This window comes from Eucyclogobius newberryi, unplaced genomic scaffold (genome assembly GCF_026437365.1).
Source record: "Eucyclogobius newberryi isolate DKJ021-1_F unplaced genomic scaffold, fEucNew1.0.hap1 SCAF_11, whole genome shotgun sequence".
NCBI lineage: Eukaryota > Metazoa > Chordata > Actinopteri > Gobiiformes > Gobiidae > Eucyclogobius > Eucyclogobius newberryi.
The window spans coordinates 37,955,928-37,983,872 of record NW_027315735.1 but is presented as its reverse complement, the minus strand read 5'-3'; the positions used below and the strand labels follow the sequence as shown (position 1 = coordinate 37,983,872).

Here is a 27,945-nt window from a genome sequence, read left to right as displayed (position 1 = left end):
GCCCTCTCTCGGTGTCTCTCTCTGTAGGCCTCTCTCGGTCTCTCTGTAGGCCTCTCTCGGTCTCTCTGTAGGCCTCTCTCGGTCTCTCTGTAGGCCTCTCTCGGTGTCTCTGTAGGCCTCTCTGTGTAGGCCTCTCTCGGTGTAGGTCTCTAGCTCTCTCTAGCTCTCTGTGTAGGCCTCTGTCTGTAGGCATCTCTCGGTCTCTCTCTGTAGGCCTCTCTCGGTCTCTCTCCCTGTAGGCCTCTCTGTGTAGGTCTCTCTCTGTGTAGGTCTCTCTCTGTGTAGGTCTCTCTCTGTGTAGGCTCTCTCGGTCTCTGTAGGCTTCTCCCTGTAGGCCTCTCTGTGTAGGTCTCTTTCTCTGTGTACGTCTCTCTCTGTGTAGGTCTCTCTTTGTAAGTGTCTCTCCCTGTAGGCCTCTCTCGGTGTCTCTCTCTGTAGTCCTCTCTCCCCCTGTAGGCCTCTCTCTCTGTGTAGGCCTCTGTAGACTCGGTCTCTAGGCATCTCTGTAGGCCTCTCTCTGTAGGTCTCTTTCTCTGTGTAGGTGTCTCTCTGTAGGTGTCTCTCTGTGTAGGTCCCTCTCGGTCTCTCTCCCTGTAGGCCTCTCCCCCTGTAGGCCTCTCTCGGTGTCTCTCCCCCTGTAGAACTCTCTCGGTGTCTCTCCCCCTGTAGGCCTCTCTCGGTGTCTCTCCCCCTGTAGGCCTCTCTCAGTGTCTCTCCCCTGTAGGCCTCTCTCGGTGTCTCTCCCCTGTAGGCCCCCCTCTCTCCCCTGTAGGCCCCCCTCTCTCCCCTGTAGACCCCTCTCTCTCCCCCGTAGGCCTCTCTCTCCCCCGTAGGCCTCTCTCTCCCCCGTAGGCCTCTCTCTCCCCGTAGGCCTCTCTCCCCGTAGGCCTCTCTCTCCCCCGTAGGCCTCTCTCTCCCCCCTGTAGGCCTCTCTCCCCCCTGTAGGCCTCTCCCCCCCCTGTAGGCCTCTCTCTCACTCCCCTGTAGGCCTCTCTCTCTCCCCTGTAGGCCTCTCTCTCTCCCCTGTAGGCCTCTCTCTCTCCCCTGTAGGCCTCTCTCTCCCCTGTAGGCCTCTCTCCCTCTCTCCCCTGTAGGCGTCTCTCTCTCTCCCCTGTAGGCCTCTCTCTCCCCTGTAGGCCTCTCTCTCCCCTGTAGGCCTCTCTCCCTCTCTCTCTCCCCTGTAGGCGTCTCTCTCTCTCCCCTGTAGGCCTCTCTCTCCCCTGTAGGCCTCTCTCTCCCCTGTAGGCCTCTCTCCCCTGTAGGCCTCTCTCCCTCTCTCTCTCCCCTGTAGGCCTCTCTCCCCCCTGTAGGTCTCTCTCTCTCTCCCCTGTAGGCCTCTCTCTCTCCCCTGTAGGCCTCTCTCTCCCCTGTAGGCCTCTCTCCCTCTCTCTCTCCCCTGTAGGCGTCTCTCTCTCTCCCCTGTAGGCCTCTCTCTCCCCCCTGTAGGCCTCTCTCCCCCTGTAGGTCTCTCTCTCTCTCCCCCGTAGGCCTCTCTCTCCCCCGTAGGCCTCTCTCTCCCCCGTAGGCCTCTCTCTCTGTGTAGGCCTCTGTAGACTCGGTCTCTAGGCATCTCTCTGTAGGCCTCTCTCTGTAGGTCTCTTTCTCTGTGTAGGTGTCTCTCTGTAGGTGTCTCTCTGTGTAGGTCCCTCTCGGTCTCTCTCCCTGTAGGCCTCTCCCCCTGTAGGCCTCTCTCGGTGTCTCTCCCCCTGTAGAACTCTCTCGGTGTCTCTCCCCCTGTAGGCCTCTCTCAGTGTCTCTCCCCTGTAGGCCTCTCTCGGTGTCTCTCCCCTGTAGGCCCCCCTCTCTCCCCTGTAGGCCCCCCTCTCTCCCCTGTAGACCCCTCTCTCTCCCCCGTAGGCCTCTCTCTCCCCCGTAGGCCTCTCTCTCCCCCGTAGGCCTCTCTCTCCCCCGTAGGCCTCTCTCTCCCCGTAGGCCTCTCTCTCCCCCGTAGGCCTCTCTCTCCCCCCTGTAGGCCTCTCTCCCCCCTGTAGGCCTCTCTCCCCCCTGTAGGCCTCTCTCTCTCCCCTGTAGGCCTCTCTCTCTCCCCTGTAGGCCTCTCTCTCCCCTGTAGGCCTCTCTCCCTCTCTCTCTCCCCTGTAGGCGTCTCTCTCTCTCCCCTGTAGGCCTCTCTCTCCCCTGTAGGCCTCTCTCCCTCTCTCTCTCCCCTGTAGGCCTCTCTCCCTCTCTCTCTCCCCTGTAGGCGTCTCTCTCTCTCCCCTGTAGGCCTCTCTCTCTCCCCTGTAGGCCTCTCTCCCCTGTAGGCCTCTCTCCCTCTCTCTCTCCCCTGTAGGCCTCTCTCTCTCCCCCCTGTAGGCCTCTCTCTCTCCCCTGTAGGCCTCTCTCTCTCCCCTGTAGGCCTCTCTCTCCCCTGTAGGCCTCTCTCCCTCTCTCTCTCCCCTGTAGGCGTCTCTCTCTCTCCCCTGTAGGCCTCTCTCTCCCCCCTGTAGGCCTCTCTCCCCCTGTAGGTCTCTCTCTCTCCCCCGTAGGCCTCTCTCTCCCCCGTAGGCCTCCCTCTCCCCCGTAGGCCTCTCTCTCTCCCCCCTGTAGGCCTCTCTCCCCCCTGTAGGTCTCTCTCTCTCTCCCGTAGGCCTCTCTCTCCCCCGTAGGCCTCTCTCTCCCCCCTGTAGGCCTCTCTCTCCCCCCTGTAGGCCTCTCTCCCCCTGTAGGCCTCTCTCTCACTCCCCTGTAGGCCTCTCTCTCTCCCCTGTAGGCCTCTCTCTCCCCTGTAGGCCTCTCTCTCCCCTGTAGGCCTCTCTCCCTCTCTCTCTCCCCTGTAGGCGTCTCTCTCTCTCCCCTGTAGGCCTCTCTCTCTCCCCTGTAGGCCTCTCTCTCCCCTGTAGGCCTCTCTCCCTCTCTCTCTCCCCTGTAGGCGTCTCTCTCTCTCCCCTGTAGGCCTCTCTCTCTCCCCTGTAGGCCTCTCTCTCCCCTGTAGGCCTCTCTCCCTCTCTCTCTCCCCTGTAGGCGTCTCTCTCTCTCCCCTGTAGGCCTCTCTCTCCCCTGTAGGCCTCTCTCCCTCTCTCTCTCCCCTGTAGGCCTCTCTCTCTCCCCCCTGTAGGCCTCTCTCCCCCCTGTAGGTCTCTCTCTCTCCCCTGTAGGCCTCTCTCTCTCCCCTGTAGGCCTCTCTCTCTCCCCTGTAGGCCTCTCTCTCTCTCCCCTGTAGGCCTCTCTCTCCCCTGTAGGCCTCTCTCCCTCTCTCTCTCCCCTGTAGGCCTCTCTCTCTCCCCTGTAGGCCTCTCTCCCCCCTGTAGGTCTCTCTCTCTCTCCCCTGTAGGCCTCTCTCTCTCCCCTGTAGGCCTCTCTCTCCCCTGTAGGCCTCTCTCCCTCTCTCTCTCCCCTGTAGGCGTCTCTCTCTCTCCCCTGTAGGCCTCTCTCTCCCCCCTGTAGGCCTCTCTCTCTCCCCTGTAGGCCTCTCTCTCCCCTGTAGGCCTCTCTCCCTCTCTCTCTCCCCTGTAGGCGTCTCTCTCTCTCCCCTGTAGGCCTCTCTCTCTCCCCTGTAGGCCTCTCTCTCCCCTGTAGGCCTCTCTCCCTCTCTCTCTCCCCTGTAGGCCTCTCTCTCTCTCCCCTGTAGGTCTCTCTCTCTCTCCCCTGTAGGCCTCTCTGTCATCTCTTCTTAAGTGTACTTGTGTTTGTGTCCTGCAGGTGGAGCCGAGCACGCCCATCTCTCCTTCCACTCCAGGAGTCAAACCCTGGAGCACAGAAGAAAAACAGACTCCTCCCACTCCGTCCACGCCGTCTGCGCCTACGCCTGCCCCCTACAGGCCCGCCGTGTGAGTGCAGCAGCACGGGAGGGCATCTGACTCATTGTGTGTGTTGTAATGTGTGTTGTAATGTGTGTGTGTTGTAATGTCTGTGTGTGTGTGTGTGTGTGTGTGTGTGTGTTGTAATGTGTTGTGTTGTGTTTGTGTGTTGTGTTGTAATGTGTTTGTGTGTTGTGTTGTAATGTGTTTGTGTGTTGTGTTGTAATGTGTTTGTGTGTTGTGTTGTAATGTGTTTGTGTGTTGTAATGTGTTGTGTGTGTTGTGTGTGTTGTGTTGTGTTGTAATGTGTTGTAATGTGTTGTGTTGTAGGATCTACTGGGATCTGGACGTTCAGACAAACGCTGTGATTCGTGAGCGAGCTGCTGTTCCACTGCTGCCGCCGCATCCAGAGATCGAACTGCAGCGAGCGCAACTGGTGACCAAACTGAGACAGCACTACCACGAGCTGTGCCTGCAGAGAGAAGGTACTAGTACTGCAAATACTACAGCAAATACTACTGCAAACACTACTGCAAACACTACCACGAGCTGTGCCTGCAGAGAGAAGGTACTAGTACTGCAAATACTACAGCAAATACTACTGCAAACACTACTGCAAACACTACCACGAGCTGTGCCTGCAGAGAGAAGGTACTAGTACTGCAAATACTACAGCAAATACTACTGCAAATACTACTGCAAACACTACCACGAGCTGTGCCTGCAGAGAGAAGGTACTAGTACTGCAAATACTACAGCAAATACTACTGCAAATACTACTGCAAACACTACCACGAGCTGTGCCTGCAGAGAGAAGGTACTAGTACTGCAAATACTACTGCAAATACTACTGCAAACACTACCACGAGCTGTGCCTGCAGAGAGAAGGTACTAGTACTGCAAATACTACAGCAAATACTACTGCAAATACTACTGCAAATACTACTGCAAACACTACTGCAAACACTAGCACGAGCTGTGCCTGCAGAGAGAAGGTACTAGTACTGCAAATACTACAGCAAATACTACTGCAAACACTACTGCAAACACTACCACGAGCTGTGCCTGCAGAGAGAAGGTACTAGTACTGCAAATACTACAGCAAATACTTCTGCAAATACTACTGCAAACACTACCACGAGCTGTGCCTGCAGAGAGAAGGTACTAGTACTGCAAATACTACTGCAAACACTACCACGAGCTGTGCCTGCAGAGAGAAGGTACTAGTACTGCAAATACTACAGCAAATACTACTGCAAATACTACTGCAAATACTACTGCAAACACTACTGCAAACACTAGCACGAGCTGTGCCTGCAGAGAGAAGGTACTAGTACTGCAAATACTACAGCAAATACTACTGCAAACACTACTGCAAACACTACCACGAGCTGTGCCTGCAGAGAGAAGGTACTAGTACTGCAAATACTACAGCAAATACTACTGCAAATACTACTGCAAACACTACCACGAGCTGTGCCTGCAGAGAGAAGGTACTAGTACTGCAAATACTACTGCAAATACTACTGCAAACACTACCACGAGCTATGCCTGCAGAGAGAAGGTACTAGTACTGCAAATACTACAGCAAATACTACTGCAAATACTACTGCAAATACTACTGCAAACACTACTGCAAACACTAGCACGAGCTGTGCCTGCAGAGAGAAGGTACTAGTACTGCAAATACTACAGCAAATACTACTGCAAACACTACCACGAGCTGTGCCTGCAGAGAGAAGGTACTAGTACTGCAAATACTACTGCAAATACTACTGCAAACACTACCACGAGCTGTGCCTGCAGAGAGAAGGTACTAGTACTGCAAATACTACTGCAAATACTACTGCAAACACTAGCACGAGCTGTGTCTGCAGAGAGAAGGTACTAGTACTGCAAATACTACAGCAAATACTACTGCAAATACTACTGCAAACACTACTGCAAACACTAGCACGAGCTGTGCCTGCAGAGAGAAGGTACTAGTACTGCAAATACTACTGCAAATACTACAGCAAATACTACTGCAAATACTACTGCAAACACTACTGCAAACACTAGCACGAGCTGTGTCTGCAGAGAGAAGGTACTAGTACTGCAAATACTACAGCAAATACTACTGCAAATACTACTGCAAACACTACTGCAAACACTAGCACGAGCTGTGCCTGCAGAGAGAAGGTACTAGTACTGCAAATACTACTGCAAATACTACTGCAAACACTACCACGAGCTGTGCCTGCAGAGAGAAGGTACTAGTACTGCAAATACTACTGCAAATACTACTGCAAACACTACTGCAAACACTACCACGAGCTGTGCCTGCAGAGAGAAGGTACTAGTACTGCAAATACTACTGCAAACACTACCACGAGCTGTGCCTGCAGAGAGAAGGTACTAGTACTGCAAATACTACTGCAAACACTACCACGAGCTGTGCCTGCAGAGAGAAGGTACTAGTACTGCAAATACTACTGCAAACACTACTGCAAACACTACCACGAGCTGTGCCTGCAGAGAGATGGTACTAGTACTGCAAATACTACTGCAAATGCTACTGCAAACACTACCACGAGCTGTGCCTGCAGAGAGAAGGTACTAGTACTGCAAATACTACTGCAAACACTACTGCAAACACTACCACAAGCTGTGCCTGCAGAGAGAAGGTACTAGTACTGCAAATACTACTGCAAACACTACTGCAAACACTACCACGAGCTGTGCCTGCAGAGAAAAGGTACTAGTACTACTACTGCAAACACTACTGCAAATACTACTGCAAACACTACCACGAGCTGTGCCTGCAGAGAGAAGGTACTAGTACTACTACTGCAGATACTACTGCAAATACTACTGCAAACACTACCACGAGCTGGGCCTGCAGAGAGAAGGTACTAGTACTGCAAATACTACTGCAAATACTACCACGAGCTGTGTCTGCAGAGAGAAGGTACTAGTACTACTGCAAATACTACTGCAAACACTACCACGAGCTGTGTCTGCAGAGAGAAGGTACTAGTACTACTACTGCAAATACTACTGCAAATACTACTGCAAATACTACTGCAAACACTAGCACGAGCTGTGCCTGCAGAGAGACGGTGCTAGTACTGCAAATACTACTGCAAATACTACAGCAAATACTACTGCAAATACTACTGCAAACACTACTGCAAACACTAGCACGAGCTGTGTCTGCAGAGAGAAGGTACTAGTACTGCAAATACTACTGCAAATACTACTGCAAATACTACTGCAAACACTACTGCAAACACTACTGCAAACACTACCACGAGCTGTGTCTGCAGAGAGAAGGTACTAGTACTGCAAATACTACAGCAAATACTACTGCAAATACTACTGCAAATACTACTGCAAACACTAGCACGAGCTGTGCCTGCAGAGAGACGGTGCTAGTACTGCAAATACTACTGCAAATACTACTGCAAATACTACTGCAAACACTACTGCAAACACTAGCACGAGCTGTGTCTGCAGAGAGAAGGTACTAGTACTGCAAATACTACTGCAAATACTACTGCAAACACTACCACGAGCTGTGCCTGCAGAGAGAAGGTACTAGTACTGCAAATACTACTGCAAATACTACTGCAAACACTACTACAAACACTACCACGAGCTGTGCCTGCAGAGAGAAGGTACTAGTACTGCAAATACTACTGCAAACACTACCACGAGCTGTGCCTGCAGAGAGAAGGTACTAGTACTGCAAATACTACTGCAAACACTACCACGAGCTGTGCCTGCAGAGAGAAGGTACTAGTACTGCAAATACTACTGCAAACACTACTGCAAACACTACCACGAGCTGTGCCTGCAGAGAGATGGTACTAGTACTGCAAATACTACTGCAAATGCTACTGCAAACACTACCACGAGCTGTGCCTGCAGAGAGAAGGTACTAGTACTGCAAATACTACTGCAAACACTACTGCAAACACTACTGCAAACACTACCACGAGCTGTGCCTGCAGAGAGAAGGTACTAGTACTGCAAACACTACTGCAAACACTACCACGAGCTGTGCCTGCAGAGAGAAGGTACTAGTACTGCAAACACTACTGCAAACACTACCACGAGCTGGGCCTGCAGAGAGAAGGTACTAGTACTGCAAATACTACTGCAAATACTACCACGAGCTGTGCCTGCAGAGAGAAGGTACTAGTACTGCAAATACTGCTGCAAACACTACTGCAAATACTACTGCAAACACTACCACGAGCTGTGCCTGCAGAGAGAAGGTACTACTACTGCAAACACTACCACGAGCTGTGCCTGCAGAGAGAAGGTACTAGTACTACTACTGCAGATACTACTGCAAATACTACTGCAAACACTACCACGAGCTGGGCCTGCAGAGAGAAGGTACTAGTACTGCAAATACTACTGCAAATACTACCACGAGCTGTGTCTGCAGAGAGAAGGTACTAGTACTACTGCAAATACTACTGCAAACACTACCACGAGCTGTGTCTGCAGAGAGAAGGTACTAGTACTACTACTGCAAATACTACTGCAAACACTACCACGAGCTGTGCCTGCAGAGAGAAGGTACTAGTACTGCAAATACTGCTGCAAACACTACTGCAAATACTACTGCAAACACTACCACGAGCTGTGCCTGCAGAGAGAAGGTACTAGTACTACTACTGCAAACACTACTGTGACTTGTGCTCAGGTATAGACCCTCCTCTGTGACTTGTGCTCAGGTATAGACCCTCCTCTGTGACTTGTGCTCAGGTATAGACCCTCCTCTGTGACTTGTGCTCAGGTATAGACCCTCCTCTGTGACTTGTGCTCAGGTATAGACCCTCCTCTGTGACTTGTGCTCAGGTATAGACCCTCCTCTGTGACTTGTGCTCAGGTATAGACCCTCCTCTGTGACTTGTGCTCAGGTATAGACCCTCCTCTGTGACTTGTGCTCAGGTATAGACCCTCCTCTGTGACTTGTGCTCAGGTATAGACCCTCCTCTGTGACTTGTGCTCAGGTATAGACCCTCCTCGAGAGTCGTTTAATCGCTGGCTTCTGGAGAGGAAAGTCATCGACAAAGGCCTGGATCCTCTGCTGCCGAGCGATTGTGAGCCCGTGATCTCCCCGAGTATGTTCCGAGAGGTCATGAACGACATCCCCATAAGGTAAGGTCACCGACACACCAGAACCTTACCCAAAACCACATCCCAGAGTTGCTCCTAGGGCAGCGGAGCTGAAACTGTAGCTTTATATTTCTGTTCCTAACCGGCCTGACCCTAACCGATTTATAGAGGAACGTTTAAAGCCTGGTCTTAAATGAGGAGACTGTGTCGGTCTCTTTAACATGGACAGGAGCTGATTCCATAACACAGGCGCTCTCCCTCCTACTGTGCTTTTAGAGACTCTTGGCACTACTAGAAGGCTCTACCTCCTACTGTGTTTTTAGAGACTCTTGGCACTACCAGAAGGCTCTACCTCCTACTGTGTTTTTAGAGACTCTTGGCACCACCAGAAGGCTCTACCTCCTACTGTGCTTTTAGAGACTCTTGGCACTACCAGAAGGCTCTACCTCCTACTGTGTTTTTAGAGACTCTTGGGACCACCAGAATGTTCTACCTCCTACTCTGCCTTTAGAGACTCTTGGCACCACCAGAAGGCTCTACCTCCTGCTGTGCTTTTAGAGACTCTTGGCACCACCAGAAGGCTCTACCTCCTACTGTGCTTTTAGAGACTCTTGGCACCACCAGAAGGCTCTACCTCCTACTGTGCTTTTAGAGACTCTTGGCACCACCAGAAGGCCAGCATGTTGAGAGTGAAGAGCTCTGTTTGGATGAGATGGTTCCAAAGCATCTTTGAGGTGGGACGGGCCATGTCATTTATGGCTTTGTAAATCAGGAGGAGGAGTTTAAATGTGATTCTAAACTGGACGGGAGCCAGTGAAGAGACTCAAGCACCGGCGTAATGTGCTCTCTTCTTTTAGTTCCTGTTAGTAATCTTGCTGCTGCATTTTGAAGCAGTTAAAGCTTTATAGAGCTTTTAGGACCTGCTGTGAGCAGGAGTTAGGCCCTAAACCTGAACACTAGGCCCTTCCAGCAGTGTTGTTCATTGTGTGTGACATTGTGCGTTGCTAAAATGCTGTGTGTGTCTCTCTCCTCTCTCTCCGCTCACTGATGGATCTGCTGCTCTAAATGTAAATGTACTTTTTTATTTTTTAACAGATTGTCTCGAATCAAATACAAAGAAGAAGCTCGGAAACTTCTGTTCAAATATGCAGAAGCGGCCAAGAAGATGATCGACTCCAGGTCTGACACGCACACAGTTCACCTCAGACTGTTCACCTCAGACTGTTCACCTCAGACTGTTCACCTCAGACTGTTCAGACTGTTCACCTCAGACTGTTCACCTCAGACTGTTCAGACTGTTCACCTCAGACTGTTCACCTCAGACTGTTCACCTCAGACTGTTCACCTCAGACTGTTCACCTCAGACTGTTCACCTCAGACTGTTCAGACTGTTCACCTCAGACTGTTCAGACTGTTCACCTCAGACTGTTCAGACTGTTCACCTCAGACTGTTCACCTCAGACTGTTCACCTCAGACTGTTCACCTCAGACTGTTCACCTCAGACTGTTCACCTCAGACTGTTCACCTCAGACTGTTCACCTCAGACTGTTCACCTCAGACTGTTCACCTCAGACTGTTCAGACTGTTCACCTCAGACTGTTCAGACTGTTCACCTCAGACTGTTCACCTCAGACTGTTCACCTCAGACTGTTCACCTCAGACTGTTCAGACTGTTCACCTCAGACTGTTCACCTCAGACTGTTCACCTCAAACTGTTCACCTCAGACTGTTCACCTCAGACTGTTCACCTCAGACTGTTCACCTCAGACTGTTCAGACTGTTCACCTCAGACTGTTCAGACTGTTCACCTCAGACTGTTCAGACTGTTCACCTCAGACTGTTCAGACTGTTCACCTCAGACTGTTCAGACTGTTCACCTCAGACTGTTCACCTCAGACTGATCAGAACTGTGTGTTTTAGGAACGCCAGCCCAGAGAGCAGGAAAGTTGTGAAGTGGAACGCAGAAGACACAATGAACTGGCTCAGACGAGATCACTCCGCCTCTAAAGAGGACTACATGGTACTACAATACTACACTACTGTACAACTACACTTTTTTATTGCGACTGTGCACATTATACATTAATCCTACTAGTAGAGATCTTTGTAAAACTCTTTTGCCCACCAGAAGGCTTTACCTCCTACTGTGCTTTTAGAGACTCTTGGAACCATTGTACATGTTTTTAGTGGGAGGGGCCTATTTTTTTAGTGGGAGGGGTCTATTGTACAGGTTTTTAGTGGGAGGGGTCTATGGTACACATTTTTAGTGGGAGGGGCCTATTGTACACGTTTTTTTAGTGGGGGGGGCCTATTGTTCATATTTTAGTGGAAGGGGCCTATTGTACACGTTTTTTTAGTGGGGGGGGCCTATTGTTCATATTTTAGTGGAAGGGGCCTATTGTACATGTTTTTAGTGGGTGGGGCCTATTGTACATGTTTTTAGTGGGAGGGGCCTACTGTACATGTTAGTGGGAGGGGCCTACTGTACATGTTTTTAGTGGGAGGGGCCTACTGTACATGGTTTTAGTGGGAGGGGCCTACTGTACATGGTTTTTAAGTGGGAGGGGCCTACTGTACATGTTTTTAGTGGGAGGGGCCTACTGTACATGTTTTTTAGTGGGAGGGGCCTACTGTACATGTTTTTTAAGTGGGAGGGGCCTACTGTACATGTTTTTTAAGTGGGAGGGGCCTACTGTACATGGTTTTAGTGGGAGGGGCCTACTGTACATGGTTTTAGTGGGAGGGGCCTACTGTACATGGTTTTAATGGGAGGGGCCTACTGTACATGTTTTTTAGTGGGAGGGGCCTACTGTACATGGTTTTTAGTGGGAGGGGCCTACTGTACATGTTTTTTAAGTGGGAGGGGCCTACTGTACATGTTTTTAAGTGGGAGGGGCCTACTGTACATGTTTTTAAGTGGGAGGGGCCTACTGTACATGGTTTTAGTGGGAGGGGTCGGTATTACCAGTAATCGTTGTGTTTCTCTTCAGGAGCGCCTGGAGCACCTCAGACTTCATTATGGGTTGTGTTTCTCTTCAGGAGCGCCTGGAGCACCTCAGACTTCATTATGGGTTGTGTTTCTCTTCAGGAGCGCCTGGAGCACCTCAGACTTCATTATGGGTTGTGTTTCTCTTCAGGAGCGCCTGGAGCACCTCAGACTTCATTATGGGTTGTGTTTCTCTTCAGGAGCGCCTGGAGCACCTCAGACTTCATTATGGGTTGTGTTTCTCTTCAGGAGCGCCCGGAGCACCTCAGACTTCATTATGGGTTGTGTTTCTCTTCAGGAGCGCCTGGAGCACCTCAGACTTCATTATGGGTTGTGTTTCTCTTCAGGAGCGCCTGGAGCACCTCAGACTTCATTATGGGTTGTGTTTCTCTTCAGGAGCGCCTGGAGCACCTCAGACTTCATTATGGGTTGTGTTTCTCTTCAGGAGCGCCTGGAGCACCTCAGACTTCAGTGTGGTCCTCACGTTGCTGCTGTGGCCAAAGATTCTGTCGAGGGAATCTGTTCAAAGATTTATCAGCTCTCTGCAGATTACAGTCGCCGCCTCAGACAGACACACCTGAGCCTGCTGCCGGCCCCGCCTCCAGAGCCCACAGGTAACCACGCCTTCATAGACACAGGCCACACCCCCTCAGACTCAGCCCCACCTCCACAGAGACACACAGGTGAACCCTGTATCTTAAGCTGCACTTGCCAAGCCCCAGGGAGCCAAAGGGCAGCCAGCGGTGCAGCCAGCGGTGCGCGCTAGCTGTATGGCCCTGTGTGTCGCTGTGTGGCCCAGAAGTAGCATCAAGTGGTGTGGCTTCTCTGACCACTCTGACCACTCTGACCACTCACAGCGAGGCAAAGTAAAGGTCTGTGACGTGGCTGGTTGGATCTTCCTCCTTCACATCTTCTGCTGAATCCTTTCTCATTTGGGTTCAATATGCAGTTTCCATTAAAGGATTTCACTTGTAACATTTCCATTGAGAGTCAAATTGTATTGATTTTATTCCCATTAATTTTCTAATGTTAAAACTCTGGTCAAACACAAGAACGACTGAAACTTGAAATGGAAGAAAAGATAAATTGAAAAACAAAAATGTTCATGTCAAAAACATGCATTGAACCCTAAACCTGATCAAGGCTCCTCCTCTCAAAGAACTGGATACTCCCCAAACCACGAGGCTCCTCCCCTCAAGGAACTGGATACTCCCCAAACCACGAGGCTCCTCCTCTCAAAGAACTGGATACTCCCCAAACCACGAGGCTCCTCCCCTCAAAGAACTGGATACTCCCCAAACCACGAGGCTCCTCCCCTCAAGGAACTGGATACTCCCCAAACCACGAGGCTCCTCCTCTCAAAGAACTGGATACTCCCCAAACCACGAGGCTCCTCCCCTCAAGGAACTGGATACTCCCCAAACCACGAGGCTCCTCCCCTCAAGGAACTGGATACTCCCCAAACCACGAGGCTCCTCCCCTCAAGGAACTGGATACTCCCCAAACCACGAGGCTCCTCCCCTCAAGGAACTGGATACTCCCCAAACCACGAGGCTCCTCCCCTCAAGGAACTGGATACTCCCCAAACCACGAGGCTCCTCCCCTCAAAGAACTGGATACTCCCCAAACCACGAGGCTCCTCCCCTCAAGGAACTGGATACTCCCCAAACCACGAGGCTCCTCCCCTCAAGGAACTGGATACTCCCCAAACCACGAGGCTCCTCCCCTCAAGGAACTGGATACTCCCCAAACCACGAGGCTCCTCCCCTCAAGGAACTGGATACTCCCCAAACCACGAGGCTCCTCCCCTCAAGGAACTGGATACTCCCCAAACCACGAGGCTCCTCCCCTCAAGGAACTGGATACTCCCCAAACCACGAGGCTCCTCCCCTCAAGGAACTGGATACTCCCCAAACCACGAGGCTCCTCCTCTCAAAGAACTGGATACTCCCCAAACCACGAGGCTCCTCCCCTCAAGGAACTGGATACTCCCCAAACCACGAGGCTCCTCCCCTCAAGGAACTGGATACTCCCCAAACCACGAGGCTCCTCCTCTCAAAGAACTGGATACTCCCCAAACCACGAGGCTCCTCCTCTCAAAGAACTGGATACTCCCCAAACCACGAGGCTCCTCCCCTCAAAGAACTGGATACTCCCCAAACCACGAGGCTCCTCCCCTCAAAGAACTGGATACTCCCCAAACCACGAGGCTCCTCCTCTCAAAGAACTGGATACTCCCCAAACCACGAGGCTCCTCCTCTCAAAGAACTGGATACTCCCCAAACCACGAGGCTCCTCCTCTCAAAGAACTGGATACTCCCCAAACCACGAGGCTCCTCCCCTCAAGGAACTGGATACTCCCCAAACCACGAGGCTCCTCCCCTCAAAGAACTGGATACTCCCCAAACCACGAGGCTCCTCCCCTCAAGGAACTGGATACTCCCCAAACCACGAGGCTCCTCCCCTCAAAGAACTGGATACTCCCCAAACCACGAGGCTCCTCCTCTCAAAGAACTGGATACTCCCCAAACCACGAGGCTCCTCCCCTCAAGGAACTGGATACTCCCCAAACCACGAGGCTCCTCCCCTCAAGGAACTGGATACTCCCCAAACCACGAGGCTCCTCCCCTCAAGGAACTGGATACTCCCCAAACCACGAGGCTCCTCCCCTCAAGGAACTGGATACTCCCCAAACCACGAGGCTCCTCCCCTCAAGGAACTGGATACTCCCCAAACCACGAGGCTCCTCCCCTCAAGGAACTGGATACTCCCCAAACCACGAGGCTCCTCCCCTCAAGGAACTGGATACTCCCCAAACCACGAGGCTCCTCCCCTCAAGGAACTGGATACTCCCCAAACCACGAGGCTCCTCCCCTCAAAGAACTGGATACTCCCCAAACCACGAGGCTCCTCCCCTCAAAGAACTGGATACTCCCCAAACCACGAGGCTCCTCCCCTCAAAGAACTGGATACTCCCCAAACCACGAGGCTCCTCCCCTCAAAGAACTGGATACTCCCCAAACCACGAGGCTCCTCCCCTCAAGGAACTGGATACTCCCCAAACCACGAGGCTCCTCCTATGTGCAACACTGACTTAATCATGTGCAACGCTGTTTTTTTCAATATTCTCTGTCCATATAACGGCTGTAAATAAGAGTTATTAGGCCCGAGCGCCACAAGCTGCGAGAGGCCTATTACTCTCGTAAGGCCGTGCAAAGCACGGCTGCGAAAGTGCGCACATAGTGCGCACGAAATCGAGCGCGAAGCGCTCGCCCACTTCCAAACACTCACTAACACACTTCTCCCTCACGCACGCCCCGTGCAGACTAATTAGTAGTAGGAAAATGGAACATTACCGTTGTAAACGGGCGAAGCCCGTACAAAAGTGCGCACTAAACGAGCACTTTACATTGGAGCACTCATTTGCGCTAAGTAGCTCACGAATACGTTCCATCTCTTGCATGTTCCGTTCATATAAACATGTAATGCAAAAATTGAACATTATTACTGTTTAGAGGGCCAAAAACACAAAGTGGGCGGAGCCCACTCAAAATTAACGAAAGTACCCGTCAGTGACCAGGGACCCACACCATGAGGTAGGAAAGCGAAAATGTATAGTTTATGATATTTGAAAAATGGGAAACATTGTTTTCGCATCGAAATATTCTTCTTCTTCTTCTTCTTCTTCTTCTTCTTCTTCTTCTTCTTCTTCTTCTTCTTCTTCTTCTTCTTCTTCTTCTTCTTCTTCTTCTTCTTCTTCTTCTTCTTCTTCTTCTTCTTCTTCTTCTTCTTCTTCTTCTTCTTCTTCTTCTTCTTCTTCTTCTTCTTCTTCTTCTTCTTCTTCTTCTTCTTCTTCTTCTTCTTCTTCTTCTTCTTCTTCTCCTTCTCCTTCTCCTTCTCCTTCTCCTTCTCCTTCTCCTTCTCCTTCTCCTTCTCCTTCTCCTTCTCCTTCTCCTTCTCCTTCTCCTTCTCCTTCTCCTTCTCCTTCTCCTTCTCCTTCTCCTTCTCCTTCTCCTTCTCCTCCTCCTCCTCCTCCTCCTCCTCCTCGGGACCAACCCCCCTATTTTTCACCCAGTGAACATTGACGAAAAGTCACAAAAATTTGCACACCTTTAAAAATCGTGCCTCTCTACATTCTGGCTATTTCCCTTTTCTAAAGAGGACGTACGCCGATTTTGAAGTCAGTGGGCAAAACGCCCTAGGAGGAGTTTGTCAAAGTTTGACGTGAACAAAATGGCTAACTCGGCGTGTTTTCATTTTCAAAGGAAGATGGCGGCCATAGGGTAAGTCTGGGGGCGTGGCCACAGTAATATTTTGTTTTTGTCCTCACGAGAGGAATGCGTGTCCCGAATTTCGTAGCTCTACGACAAAGTTGACCTCGGGGCGTCTCCCATAGGCGCAATGTATTTTGACTTTTGTCGGTGGCGCTGTCGCGCCATTTTTTAACGAAAAAAAAAATGGCCAGAAAAATTCAAATTTTTCGCCGATTCTGAATTTTGGGCAAAGTTTGGTGAGTTTTTGAGCATGTTCAGGGGGTCAAATTAGAGATCAAAGCGCTGAAGAACAAGAAAAATAATAATATTTTTAGCAAAAACAATATAGCCGTTTTCACTATAACAACAAATTATACATCGTTTGAAAGCTCTAACCCTTCCCCATGCCGCCATGGGGTGGAATCATCATTAGGAGTGCTTACGCGCTCGTCACTCCCTATTCCGTCGGGATGCCCCGCCCACTCCCCATAGACTTCCATTGATTTGAGCAGATACAAGCATGGCCCATGCCTGCGGCATGGACTCTTGCGTACGGGACGATGCCAGGAGGGTTTTTGGAGGAATGCAGCGCTTCGCGCTGCTGTTGTCAACAATGAGTGAATGGGCTACGCCCATTCACTCATTGTTGACTATTTCTGTCATAGCAGGAGTAAGTATGCATGATCCATGCCTTCGGCATGGGCTAGTTCACTGTACTTGCCAGGGGCTGCGCCCGCATGTTTGGTCAGACAGTTGCTATGCTGCCTTCGGCAGCATTGCAGGAGTAATAGGCCCTCCGCCCTGCTGGGGCTCGGGCCTAATAAAACGTTTGACTTATAGTCAAACGGAAAATACGGTATTCAAAGGTAGTTTTTCTGTTCTGCATCTTTATAGTATGTAGTATACTAATGCTTCTAAGATGACAAAGTCTGATGTCAGAAACTAATATGTCACACAAAAACCATCATGTCTTCTTCTGTGACCGTTCCATGAAGTCACATGTCCCACGCTGATGGTTCCATCTCTTGTTGCTGTTCAGTTCTCTGTGTTTTGCACCTGAGGAACACTTCTGCCTCTGCTGGTGGTTTCAGCACATGTCATGACTTTCAAATGTCACCAGACGAGTCATGACCTTCAAATGTCACCAGACGAGTCATGACCTTCAAATGTCACCAGACGAGTCATGACCTTCAAATGTCACCAGACGAGTCATGACCTTCAAATGTCACCAGAAGCGTCATGACCTTCAAATGTCACCAGAAGCGTCATGACCTTCAAATGTCACCAGAAGCGTCATAACCTTCAAATGTCACCAGAAGCGTCATGTCTCAGTTTCCTCTTCCTGAGCTCCTCAAACACATGGACAAACTTTGATCATTACTGACATTTCATATAGAACGCCCTGAGAAGACCAGTCGTTTGTCCTGGAGGTCTCCTTATACTCCTGCAGCCTTCATGAGGCGCTCCTTTCACTCCTGCAGCTTTCATGAGGCGCTCCTTTCACTCCTGCAGCCTTCATGAGGCGCTCCTTTCACTCCTGCAGCCTTCATGAGGCGCTCCTTTCACTTCTGCAGCCTTCATGAGGCGCTCCTTTCACTCCTGCAGCCTTCATGAGGCGCTCATTTCACTCCTGCAGCCTTCATGAGGCGCTCCTTTCACTCCTGCAGCCTTCATGAGGCGCTCCTTTCACTCCTGCAGCCTTCATGAGGCGCTCCTTTCACTCCTGCAGCCTTCATGAGGCGCTCCTTTCACACCTGCAGCCTTCATGAGGCGCTCCTTTCACTCCTGCAGCCTTCATGAGGCGCTCCTTTCACTCCTGCAGCCTTCATGAGACGCTCCTTTCACTCCTGCAGCCTTCATGAGGCACTCCTTTCACTTCTGCAGCCTTCATGAGGCGCTCCTTTCACTCCTGCAGCCTTCATGAGGCGCTCCGTTCACTCCTGCAGCCTTCATGAGGCGCTCCTTTCACTTCTGCAGCCTTCATGAGGCGCTCCGTTCACTTCTGCAGCCTTCATGAGGCGCTCCTTTCACTCCTGCAGCCTTCATGAGGCGCTCCGTTCACTCCTGCAGCCTTCATGAGGCGCTCCGTTCACTTCTGCAGCCTTCATGAGGCGCTCCTTTCACTCCTGCAGCCTTCATGAGGCGCTCCGTTCACTCCTGCAGCCTTCATGAGGCGCTCCGTTCACTTCTGCAGCCTTCATGAGGCGCTCCTTTCACTCCTGCAGCCTTCATGAGGCGCTCCGTTCACTCCTGCAGCCTTCATGAGGCGCTCCGTTCACTCCTGCAGCCTTCATGAGGCGCTCCGTTCACTTCTGCAGCCTTCATGAGGCGCTCCTTTCACTTCTGCAGCCTTCATGAGGCGCTCCTTTCACTTCTGCAGCCTTCATGAGGCGCTCCGTTCACTTCTGCAGCCTTCATGAGGCGCTCCGTTCACTTCTGCAGCCTTCATGAGGCGCTCCGTTCACTCCTGCAGCCTTCATGAGGCGCTCCTTTCACTCCTGCAGCCTTCATGAGGTGCTCCTTTTACTTCTGCAGCCTTCATGAGGCGCTCCGTTCACTCCTGCAGCCTTCATGAGGCGCTCCGTTCACTCCTGCAGCCTTCATGAGGCGCTCCGTTCACTCCTGCAGCCTTCATGAGGCGCTCCTTTCACTCCTGCAGCCTTCATGAGGCGCTCCTTTCACTTCTGCAGCCTTCATGAGGCGCTCCGTTCACTCCTGCAGCCTTCATGAGGCGCTCCTTTCACTTCTGCAGCCTTCATGAGGCGCTCCTTTCACTCCTGCAGCCTTCATGAGGCGCTCCTTTCACTTCTGCAGCCTTCATGAGGCGCTCCTTTCACTTCTGCAGCCTTCATGAGGCGCTCCGTTCACTTCTGCAGCCTTCATGAGGCGCTCCGTTCACTCCTGCAGCCTTCATGAGGCGCTCCTTTCACTTCTGCAGCCTTCATGAGGCGCTCCGTTCACTTCTGCAGCCTTCATGAGGCGCTCCGTTCACTTCTGCAGCCTTCATGAGGCGCTCCGTTCACTCCTGCAGCCTTCATGAGGCGCTCCTTCTCACAGTGGTTCAGAACCTTCATTATGGGGCCTCGTGGTGTCTTCAGACTCTTTAGTGATGGAGCAGCTCCTGATATAAGCTCCAGAATGATCTTCTGGAGGAAGCTCTCTGTGTTGTCTCATCCTCACTTTCTGGAGCCTTCACAAGTCTGATATAGTTCCTGCGTGTGTTAATTGTGCGTGTGTTAATTGTGCGTGTGTTAATTGTGCGTGTGTTAATTGTGCGTGTGTTAATTGTTCTCAGCCCCAGACCCGAGTGCGCGGCTCGTCTACTGTTACCCGCTCAGACTGTCCTCGCCCACTCCAGCTCTGCCCCGTGTCGAGCTGCACTTTGAGAACGACGTGGCCTGTCTACGCTTCAAAGGAGAGATGGTCAAAGTGAACCGAGGCCACTTCAGCAAGCTGGTGAGTCCTGCTTTAGTCCTGCTTTAGTCCTGCTTTAGTCCCGCTTTAGACCTGCTTTAGTCCTGCTTTAGTCCTGCTTTAGTCCCGCTTTAGACCTGCTTTAGACCTGCTTTAGTCCTGCTTTAGTCCCGCTTTAGACCTGCTTTAGTCCTGCTTTAGTCCTGCTTTAGTCCCGCTTTAGACCTGCTTTAGTCCTGCTTTAGTCCAGCTTTAGTCCTGCTTTAGTTCTGCTTTAGTCCTGCTTTAGTCCTGCTTTAGTCCTGCTTTAGTCCTGCTTTAGTCCTGCTTTAGTCCTGCTTTAGTCCTGCTTTAGTTCTGCTTTAGTCCTGCTTTAGTCCTGCCTTAGTCCTGCTTTAGACCTGCTTTAGTCCTGCTTTAGTCCTGCTTTAGTTCTGCTTTAGTCCTGCTTTAGTCCTGCTTTAGTCCTGCTTTAGTCCTGCTTTAGTTCTGCTTTAGTTCTGCTTTAGTCCTGCTTTAGTCCTGCTTTAGTCCTGCTTTAGTTCTGCTTTAGTTCTGCTTTAGTCCTGCTTTAGTCCTGCTTTAGTCCTGCTTTAGTCCTGCTTTAGTCCTGCTTTAGTCCTGCTTTAGTCCTGCTTTAGTTCTGCTTTAGTCCTGCTTTAGTCCTGCTTTAGTCCTGCTTTAGTCCTGCTTTAGTCCTGCTTTAGTTCTGCTTTAGTCCTGCTTTAGTCCTGCTTTAGTCCTGCTTTAGACCTGCTTTAGTCCTGCTTTAGTCCTGCTTTAGTCCTGCTTTAGTCCTGCTTTAGACCTGCTTTAGTCCTGCTTTAGTCCTGCTTTAGTCCTGCTTTAGTCCTGCTTTAGACCTGCTTTAGTCCCGCTTTAGTCCCGCTTTAGTTCTGCTTTAGTCCTGCTTTAGTTCTGCTTTAGTCCTGCTTTAGTCCCGCTTTAGACCCGCTTTAGTCCTGCTTTAGACCTGCTTTAGTCCTGTTTTAGTCCTGTTTTAGTTCTGCTTTAGACCTGCTTTAGTCCTGCTTTAGTCCCGCTTTAGACCTGCTTTAGTCCTGCTTTAGTCCTGCTTTAGACCTGCTTTAGTCCTGCTTTAGTCCCGCTTTAGTCCCGCTTTAGTCCTGCTTTAGACCTGCTTTAGTCCTGCTTTAGTCCCGCTTTAGACCTGCTTTAGTCCTGCTTTAGTCCTGCTTTAGACCTGCTTTAGTCCCGCTTTAGTTCTGCTTTAGTCCTGCTTTAGACCCGCTTTAGTCCTGCTTTAGTCCCGCTTTAGACCTGCTTTAGTCCTGCTTTAGTCCTGCTTTAGTCCTGCTTTAGTTCTGCTTTAGTCCTGCTTAAGTCCCGCTTTAGACCCGCTTTAGTCCCGCTTTAGACCTGCTTTAGACCTGCTTTAGTCCTGCTTTAGACCTGCTTTAGACCTGCTTTAGTCCTGCTTTAGTCCTGTTTTAGTCCTGTTTTAGTTCTGCTTTAGACCTGCTTTAGTCCTGCTTTAGTCCTGCTTTAGACCTGCTTTAGACCTGCTTTAGTCCTGCTTTAGACCTGCTTTAGTCCTGTTTTAGTCCTGTTTTAGTTCTGCTTTAGTCCTGCTTTAGTCCTGCTTTAGACCTGCTTTAGACCTGCTTTAGTCCTGCTTTAGACCTGCTTTAGACCTGCTTTAGTCCTGCTTTAGTCCTGTTTTAGTCCTGTTTTAGTTCTGCTTTAGACCTGCTTTAGTCCTGCTTTAGTCCTGCTTTAGACCTGCTTTAGTCCTGCTTTAGTCCTGCTTTAGTCCTGCTTTAGACCTGCTTTAGTCCCGCTTTAGACCCGCTTTAGTCCTGCTTTAGACCTGCTTTAGTCCTGCTTTAGTCCTGCTTTAGACCTGCTTTAGTCCTGCTTTAGTTCTGCTTTAGACCTGCTTTAGTCCCGCTTTAGTCCCGCTTTAGTCCCGCTTTAGTCCCGCTTTAGACCCGCTTTAGACCCGCTTTAGACCCGCTTTAGTCCCGCTTTAGTCCCGCTTTAGTCCCGCTTTAGTCCCGCTTTAGTCCCGCTTTAGTCCCGCTTTAGTCCCGCTTTAGTCCCGCTTTAGTCCCGCTTTAGTCCTGCTTTAGTTCCGCTTTAGACATGCTTTAGTCCTGCTTTAGACCTGCTTTAGACCTGCTTTAGTCCTGCTTTAGACCTGCCTTAGACCCGCTTTAGTCCCGCTTTAGTCCCGCTTTAGTCCCGCTTTAGTCCCGCTTTAGTCCCGCTTTAGACCTGCTTTAGTCCTGCTTTAGTCCCGCTTTAGACCCGCTTTAGTCCCGCTTTAGACCCGCTTTAGACCCGCTTTAGTCCTGCTTTAGACCTGCTTTAGACCTGCTTTAGTCCTGCTTTAGACCTGCCTTAGACCCGCTTTAGTCCCGCTTTAGTCCCGCTTTAGTCCCGCTTTAGTCCCGCTTTAGTCCCGCTTTAGTCCCGCTTTAGACCCGCTTTAGTCCTGCTTTAGTCCCGCTTTAGACCCGCTTTAGTCCCGCTTTAGACCCGCTTTAGACCCGCTTTAGTCCCGCTTTAGTCCCGCTTTAGACCTGCTTTAGACCCGCTTTAGACCTGCTTTAGTCCCGCTTTAGACCCGCTTTAGACCCGCTTTAGTCCTGCTTTAGACCTGCTTTAGTCCTGCTTTAGACCTGCTTTAGACCTGCTTTAGTCCTGCTTTAGACCTGCTTTAGTCCTGCTTTAGTCCTGCTTTAGACCTGCTTTAGTCCTGCTTTAGACCTGCTTTAGACCTGCTTTAGTCCTGCTTTAGTCCTGCTTTAGTCCTGAGTCTACTCTTAGTACACGTGTACACGGAGCAACAGAACCTTTTCAAACTTTCTGGTGTTTTAAATAATGAAGTCATGACTTGAGCAAATTGCTCAAATTGGGGTATGAGGAGCCGTTTCCTGTATGAGGAGCCATGAGGAGCCGTTTCCTGTATGAGGAGCCATGAGGAGCCGTTTCCTGTATGAGGAGCCGTTTCCTGTATGAGGAGCCGTTTCCTGTATGAGGAGCCATGAGGAGCCGTTTCCTGTATGAGGAGCCATGAGGAGCCGTTTCCTGTATGAGGAGCCGTTTCCTGTATGAGGAGCCATGAGGAGCCGTTTCCTGTATGAGGAGCCATGAGGAGCCGTTTCCTGTATGAGGAGCCGTTTCCTGTATGAGGAGCCGTTTCCTGTATGAGGAGCCATGAGGAGCCGTTTCCTGTATGAGGAGCCATGAGGAGCCGTTTCCTGTATGAGGAGCCGTTTCCTGTATGAGGAGCCGTTTCCTGTATGAGGAGCCATGAGGAGCCGTTTCCTGTATGAGGAGCCGTTTCCTGTATGAGGAGCCGTTTCCTGTATGAGGAGCCATGAGGAGCCGTTTCCTGTATGAGGAGCCATGAGGAGCCGTTTCCTGTATGAGGAGCCGTTTCCTGTATGAGGAGCCGTTTCCTGTATGAGGAGCCGTTTCCTGTATGAGGAGCCGTTTCCTGTATGAGGAGCCGTTTCCTGTATGAGGAGCCGTTTCCTGTATGAGGAGCCATGAGGAGCCGTTTCCTGTATGAGGAGCCGTTTCCTGTATGAGGAGCCGTTTCCTGTATGAGGAGCCGTTTCCTGTATGAGGAGCCATGAGGAGCCGTTTCCTGTATGAGGAGCCGTTTCCTGTATGAGGAGCCATGAGGAGCCGTTTCCTGTATGAGGAGCCATGAGGAGCCGTTTCCTGTATGAGGAGCCGTTTCCTGTATGAGGAGCCGTTTCCTGTATGAGGAGCCGTTTCCTGTATGAGGAGCCGTTTCCTGTATGAGGAGCCATGAGGAGCCGTTTCCTGTATGAGGAGCCGTTTCCTGTATGAGGAGCCGTTTCCTGTATGAGGAGCCGTTTCCTGTATGAGGAGCCATGAGGAGCCGTTTCCTGTATGAGGAGCCATGAGGAGCCGTTTCCTGTATGAGGAGCCGTTTCCTGTATGAGGAGCCGTTTCCTGTATGAGGAGCCGTTTCCTGTATGAGGAGCCATGAGGAGCCGTTTCCTGTATGAGGAGCCGTTTCCTGTATGAGGAGCCGTTTCCTGTATGAGGAGCCATGAGGAGCCGTTTCCTGTATGAGGAGCCATGAGGAGCCGTTTCCTGTATGAGGAGCCGTTTCCTGTATGAGGAGCCGTTTCCTGTATGAGGAGCCATGAGGAGCCGTTTCCTGTATGAGGAGCCGTTTCCTGTATGAGGAGCCATGAGGAGCCGTTTCCTGTATGAGGAGCCATGAGGAGCCGTTTCCTGTATGAGGAGCCGTTTCCTGTATGAGGAGCCGTTTCCTGTATGAGGAGCCGTTTCCTGTATGAGGAGCCATGAGGAGCCGTTTCCTGTATGAGGAGCCGTTTCCTGTATGAGGAGCCGTTTCCTGTATGAGGAGCCGTTTCCTGTATGAGGAGCCGTTTCCTGTATGAGGAGCCGTTTCCTGTATGAGGAGCCGTTTCCTGTATGAGGAGCCATGAGGAGCCGTTTCCTGTATGAGGAGCCGTTTCCTGTATGAGGAGCCGTTTCCTGTATGAGGAGCCGTTTCCTGTATGAGGAGCCGTTTCCTGTATGAGGAGCCGTTTCCTGTATGAGGAGCCGTTTCCTGTATGACGAGCCACTTCCTGTTTTGTTTTGTAGGAGCTGCTGTATCGTTACAGTTGCATCGACGATCCTCGGTTTGAGAAGTTCCTCTCCAGAGTCTGGTGTTTGCTGAAGAGATATCAGGTACTGTCCTTTTGTCCTCACTCTGTCTCTGTCTCCCGGCCATGTGTCCCTGTGCGCTCTGTCCTTTTGTCCTCACTCTGTCTCCGTCTCCCGGCCATGTGTCCCTGTGCGCTCTGTCCTTTTGTCCTCACTCTGTCTCCGTCTCCCGGCCATGTGTCCCTGTGCGCTCTGTCCTTTTGTCCTCACTCTGTCTCTGTCTCCAGGCCATGTTCGGTGCCGGCTGTAATGAGGGGACAGGCCTGCAGGGGGCGCTCCCGGTGACGGTCTTTGAGGTTCTTCACAAGCAGTTTGGCATTTCATTCGAGTGTTTCGCGTCACCATTAAACTCTTACTACAAACAGTTCTGCTCCGCCTTCCCCGACATCGACGGCTTCTTCGGCTCCAGAGGGTGAGTCCTGCTTTAGTCCTGCTTTAGTCCTGCTTTAGTCCTGCTTTAGTCCTGCTTTAGTCCTGCTTTAGTTCTGCTTTAGTCCTGCTTTAGTCCTGCTTTAGTCCTGCTTTAGTCCCGCTTTAGTCCCGCTTTAGTCCTGCTTTAGTCCTGCTTTAGTTCTGCTTTAGACCTGCTTTAGTCCTGCTTTAGTCCTGCTTTAGTCCTGCTTTAGTCCTGCTTTAGTTCTGCTTTAGACCTGCTTTAGTCCTGCTTTAGTCCTGCTTTAGTCCTGCTTTAGTCCTGGTTTAACCCTTTCGTATGTCCCCAGGCCATTCCTGTCTTTCTCACCTGTCAGTGGATCATTTGAGGCCAATCCTCCATTTTGTGAAGAGCTGATGGACGCCATGGTTACACACTTTGAGGTACGAGACCTGCTTCACACCTGCTTCACACCTGGTTTACACCTGCTTCACGCCTGGTCTACACCTGCTTCACACCTGCTTCACACCTGGTTTACACCTGCTTCACACCTGGTTTACACCTGCTTCACACCTGGTTTACACCTGCTTCACACCTGGTTTACACCTGCTTCACACCTGCTTCACACCTGGTTTACACCTGCTTCACACCTGGTTTACACCTGCTTCACGCCTGGTTTACACCTGCTTCACACCTGGTTTACACCTGCTTCACGCCTGGTCTACACCTGCTTCACACCTGGTTTAGACCTGCTTCACACCTGGTTTAGACCTGCTTCACACCTGGTTTAGACCTGCTTCACACCTGGTTTACACCTGCTTCACACCTGGTCTACACCTGCTTCACACCTGCTTCACACCTGGTTTACACCTGGTTTAGACCTGATTCACACCTGGTTTAGACCTGCTTCACACCTGGTTTAGACCTGCTTCACACCTGGTTTACACCTGCTTCACACCTGGTTTAGACCTGCTTCACACCTGGTTCACACCTGGTTTACACCTGCTTCACGCCTGGTCTACACCTGCTTCACACCTGGTTTACACCTGCTTCACACCTGGTTTAGACCTGCTTCACACCTGGTTTAGACCTGCTTCACACCTGGTTTAGACCTGCTTCACACCTGGTTTACACCTGCTTCACACCTGCTTCACACCTGGTTTACACCTGCTTCACACCTGGTTTAGACCTGCTTCACACCTGGTTTACACCTGCTTCACACCTGGTTTAGACCTGCTTCACACCTGGTTCACACCTGGTTTACACCTGCTTCACACCTGGTTTAGACCTGATTCACACCTGGTTTACACCTGGTTTACACCTGCTTCACACCTGGTTTAGACCTGCTTCACACCTGGTTTAGACCTGCTTCACACCTGGTTTACACCTGCTTCACACCTGGTTCACACCTGGTTTACACCTGCTTCACACCTGGTTTAGACCTGCTTCACACCTGGTTCACACCTGGTTTACACCTGCTTCACACCTGGTTTAGACCTGCTTCACACCTGCTTCACACCTGGTTTAGACCTGCTTCACACCTGGTTTAGACCTGCTTCACACCTGGTTTACACCTGCTTCACACCTGCTTCACACCTGGTTTAGACCTGCTTCACACCTGCTTCACACCTGGTCTACACCTGCTTCACACCTGATTCACACCTGGTCTACACCTGCTTCACACCTGCTTCACACCTGGTCTACACCTGCTTCATACCTGGTCTACACCTGCTTCACACCTGGTCTACACCTGCTTCACACCTGGTTTAGACCTGCTTCACACCTGGTCTACACCTGCTTCACACCTGGTTTACACCTGCTTCACACCTGCTTCACACCTGGTCTACACCTGCTTCACACCTGATTCACACCTGGTCTACACCTGCTTCACACCTGCTTCACACCTGGTCTACACCTGCTTCACACCTGGTTTAGACCTGCTTCACACCTGGTCTACACCTGCTTCACACCTGGTTTACACCTGCTTCACACCTGGTCTACACCTGCTTCACACCTGGTCCCTGTCCTTCAGGAGCTGTTGTCCTCCTCGTCGGAGCCGCTCTCCTTCGTGGTGGTGGTCCCAGACTGGAGAGATCCTGAGACTCCGGCTCTGACTCGGATGGAGTCGAGTCGTTTCCTTCGAGAGCAGCTGCACGTGGCAGCCTACGAGCACGAGTACCGCTCCGGCTCCCAGCACGTCTGCAAGAGGTGAGTCCTGGTCCTCACATGGTCCTGGTCCTCACATGGTCCTGGTCCTCGCATGGTCCCGGTCCTCACATGGTCCCGGTCCTCACATGGTCCCGGTCCTCTCCTGGTCCCCTCCTGGTCCTCACATGGTCCTGGTCCTCACATGGTCCTGGTCCCCTCCTGGTCCTGGTCCTCACATGGTCCTGGTCCTCACATGGTCCTGGTCCCCTCCTGGTCCTGGTCCTCACATGGTCCTGGTCCTCGCATGGTCCCGGTCCTCGCATGGTCCCGGTCCTCACATGGTCCTGGTCCTCACATGGTCCTGGTCCTCGCATGGTCCCGGTCCTCACATGGTCCCGGTCCTCTCCTGGTCCCCTCCTGGTCCTGGTCCTCACCTGGTCCTGGTCCTCACCTGGTTCTGTCTCTTTCAGGGAGGACATGTCGTACCGGGCGGTTCATGGTACGGCCGTCTTGTTTCTTCAGAATGACGCTGGTTTCTCAAAGTGGGCTCCGACTCCAGAGCGAGTTTCTGAACTTTCTGCTGCGTTTAAACCAGCCAGAACAAACTCCACCTCTTCCACCTCAGGCCCCGCCCCCCAAGGAACAGAGCCCGCCCCCAAGGCCACGCCCAGTAACCACGACAACCACGATAACAGTCACCACGACGACAACAACAACAGCAGCAGCAGCTCAAGTCCCAGCGACAAGATGGCCGCCGTTTGAGCCGCATAATCCGTGTCACCAGCAGCAGCTGTAGCAGAGACTGGTCCTGCCGGATCTGTGTCACTGGGGCTCACGAAGTCCTGGTTTAGACCTGATTTAGACCTGGTTTAGTCCTGGTTTAGACCTTGTTTAGTCCTGGTTTAGACCTGGTTTAGTCCTGGTTTAGTCCTGGTTTAGTCCTGGTTTAGACCTGGTTTAGTCCTGGTTTAGACCCGGTTTAGACCCGGTTTAGTCCCGGTTTAGTCCCGGTTTAGTCCCGGTTTAGACCCGGTTTAGACCCGGTTTAGTCCCGGTTTAGTCCCGGTTTAGTCCCGGTTTAGTCCCGGTTTAGACCCGGTTTAGACCCGGTTTAGACCCGGTTTAGACCCGGTTTAGTCCTGGTTTAGACCTGATTTAGACCTGGTTTAGACCTGGTTTAGTCCTGGTTTAGACCTGGTTTAGTCCTGGTTTAGACCTGGTTTAGACCTGGTTTA

General features: G+C 51.3%; 1 protein-coding gene across 1 annotated transcript in view; it reads left to right on the top strand.

Annotated features, from left to right (window-relative positions):
* pcif1 (phosphorylated CTD interacting factor 1) overlaps window positions 1–27,599 on the top strand; it is a 39,665-nt gene extending 12,066 nt beyond the window's left edge. The window contains exons 5-16 of the mRNA XM_072440079.1: window positions 3,640–3,767; window positions 4,068–4,222; window positions 8,747–8,894; window positions 9,948–10,031; window positions 10,774–10,873; window positions 12,285–12,453; window positions 19,388–19,548; window positions 24,127–24,213; window positions 24,417–24,601; window positions 24,912–25,005; window positions 26,595–26,770; window positions 27,181–27,599. Of these exons, the coding sequence (XP_072296180.1) occupies window positions 3,640–3,767; window positions 4,068–4,222; window positions 8,747–8,894; window positions 9,948–10,031; window positions 10,774–10,873; window positions 12,285–12,453; window positions 19,388–19,548; window positions 24,127–24,213; window positions 24,417–24,601; window positions 24,912–25,005; window positions 26,595–26,770; window positions 27,181–27,472 (1,779 nt within the window). The 3' untranslated portion in view covers window positions 27,473–27,599. The remainder of the gene's footprint in view (window positions 1–3,639; window positions 3,768–4,067; window positions 4,223–8,746; window positions 8,895–9,947; window positions 10,032–10,773; window positions 10,874–12,284; window positions 12,454–19,387; window positions 19,549–24,126; window positions 24,214–24,416; window positions 24,602–24,911; window positions 25,006–26,594; window positions 26,771–27,180) is intronic.
* Window positions 27,600–27,945: the final 346 nt, after the last annotated feature.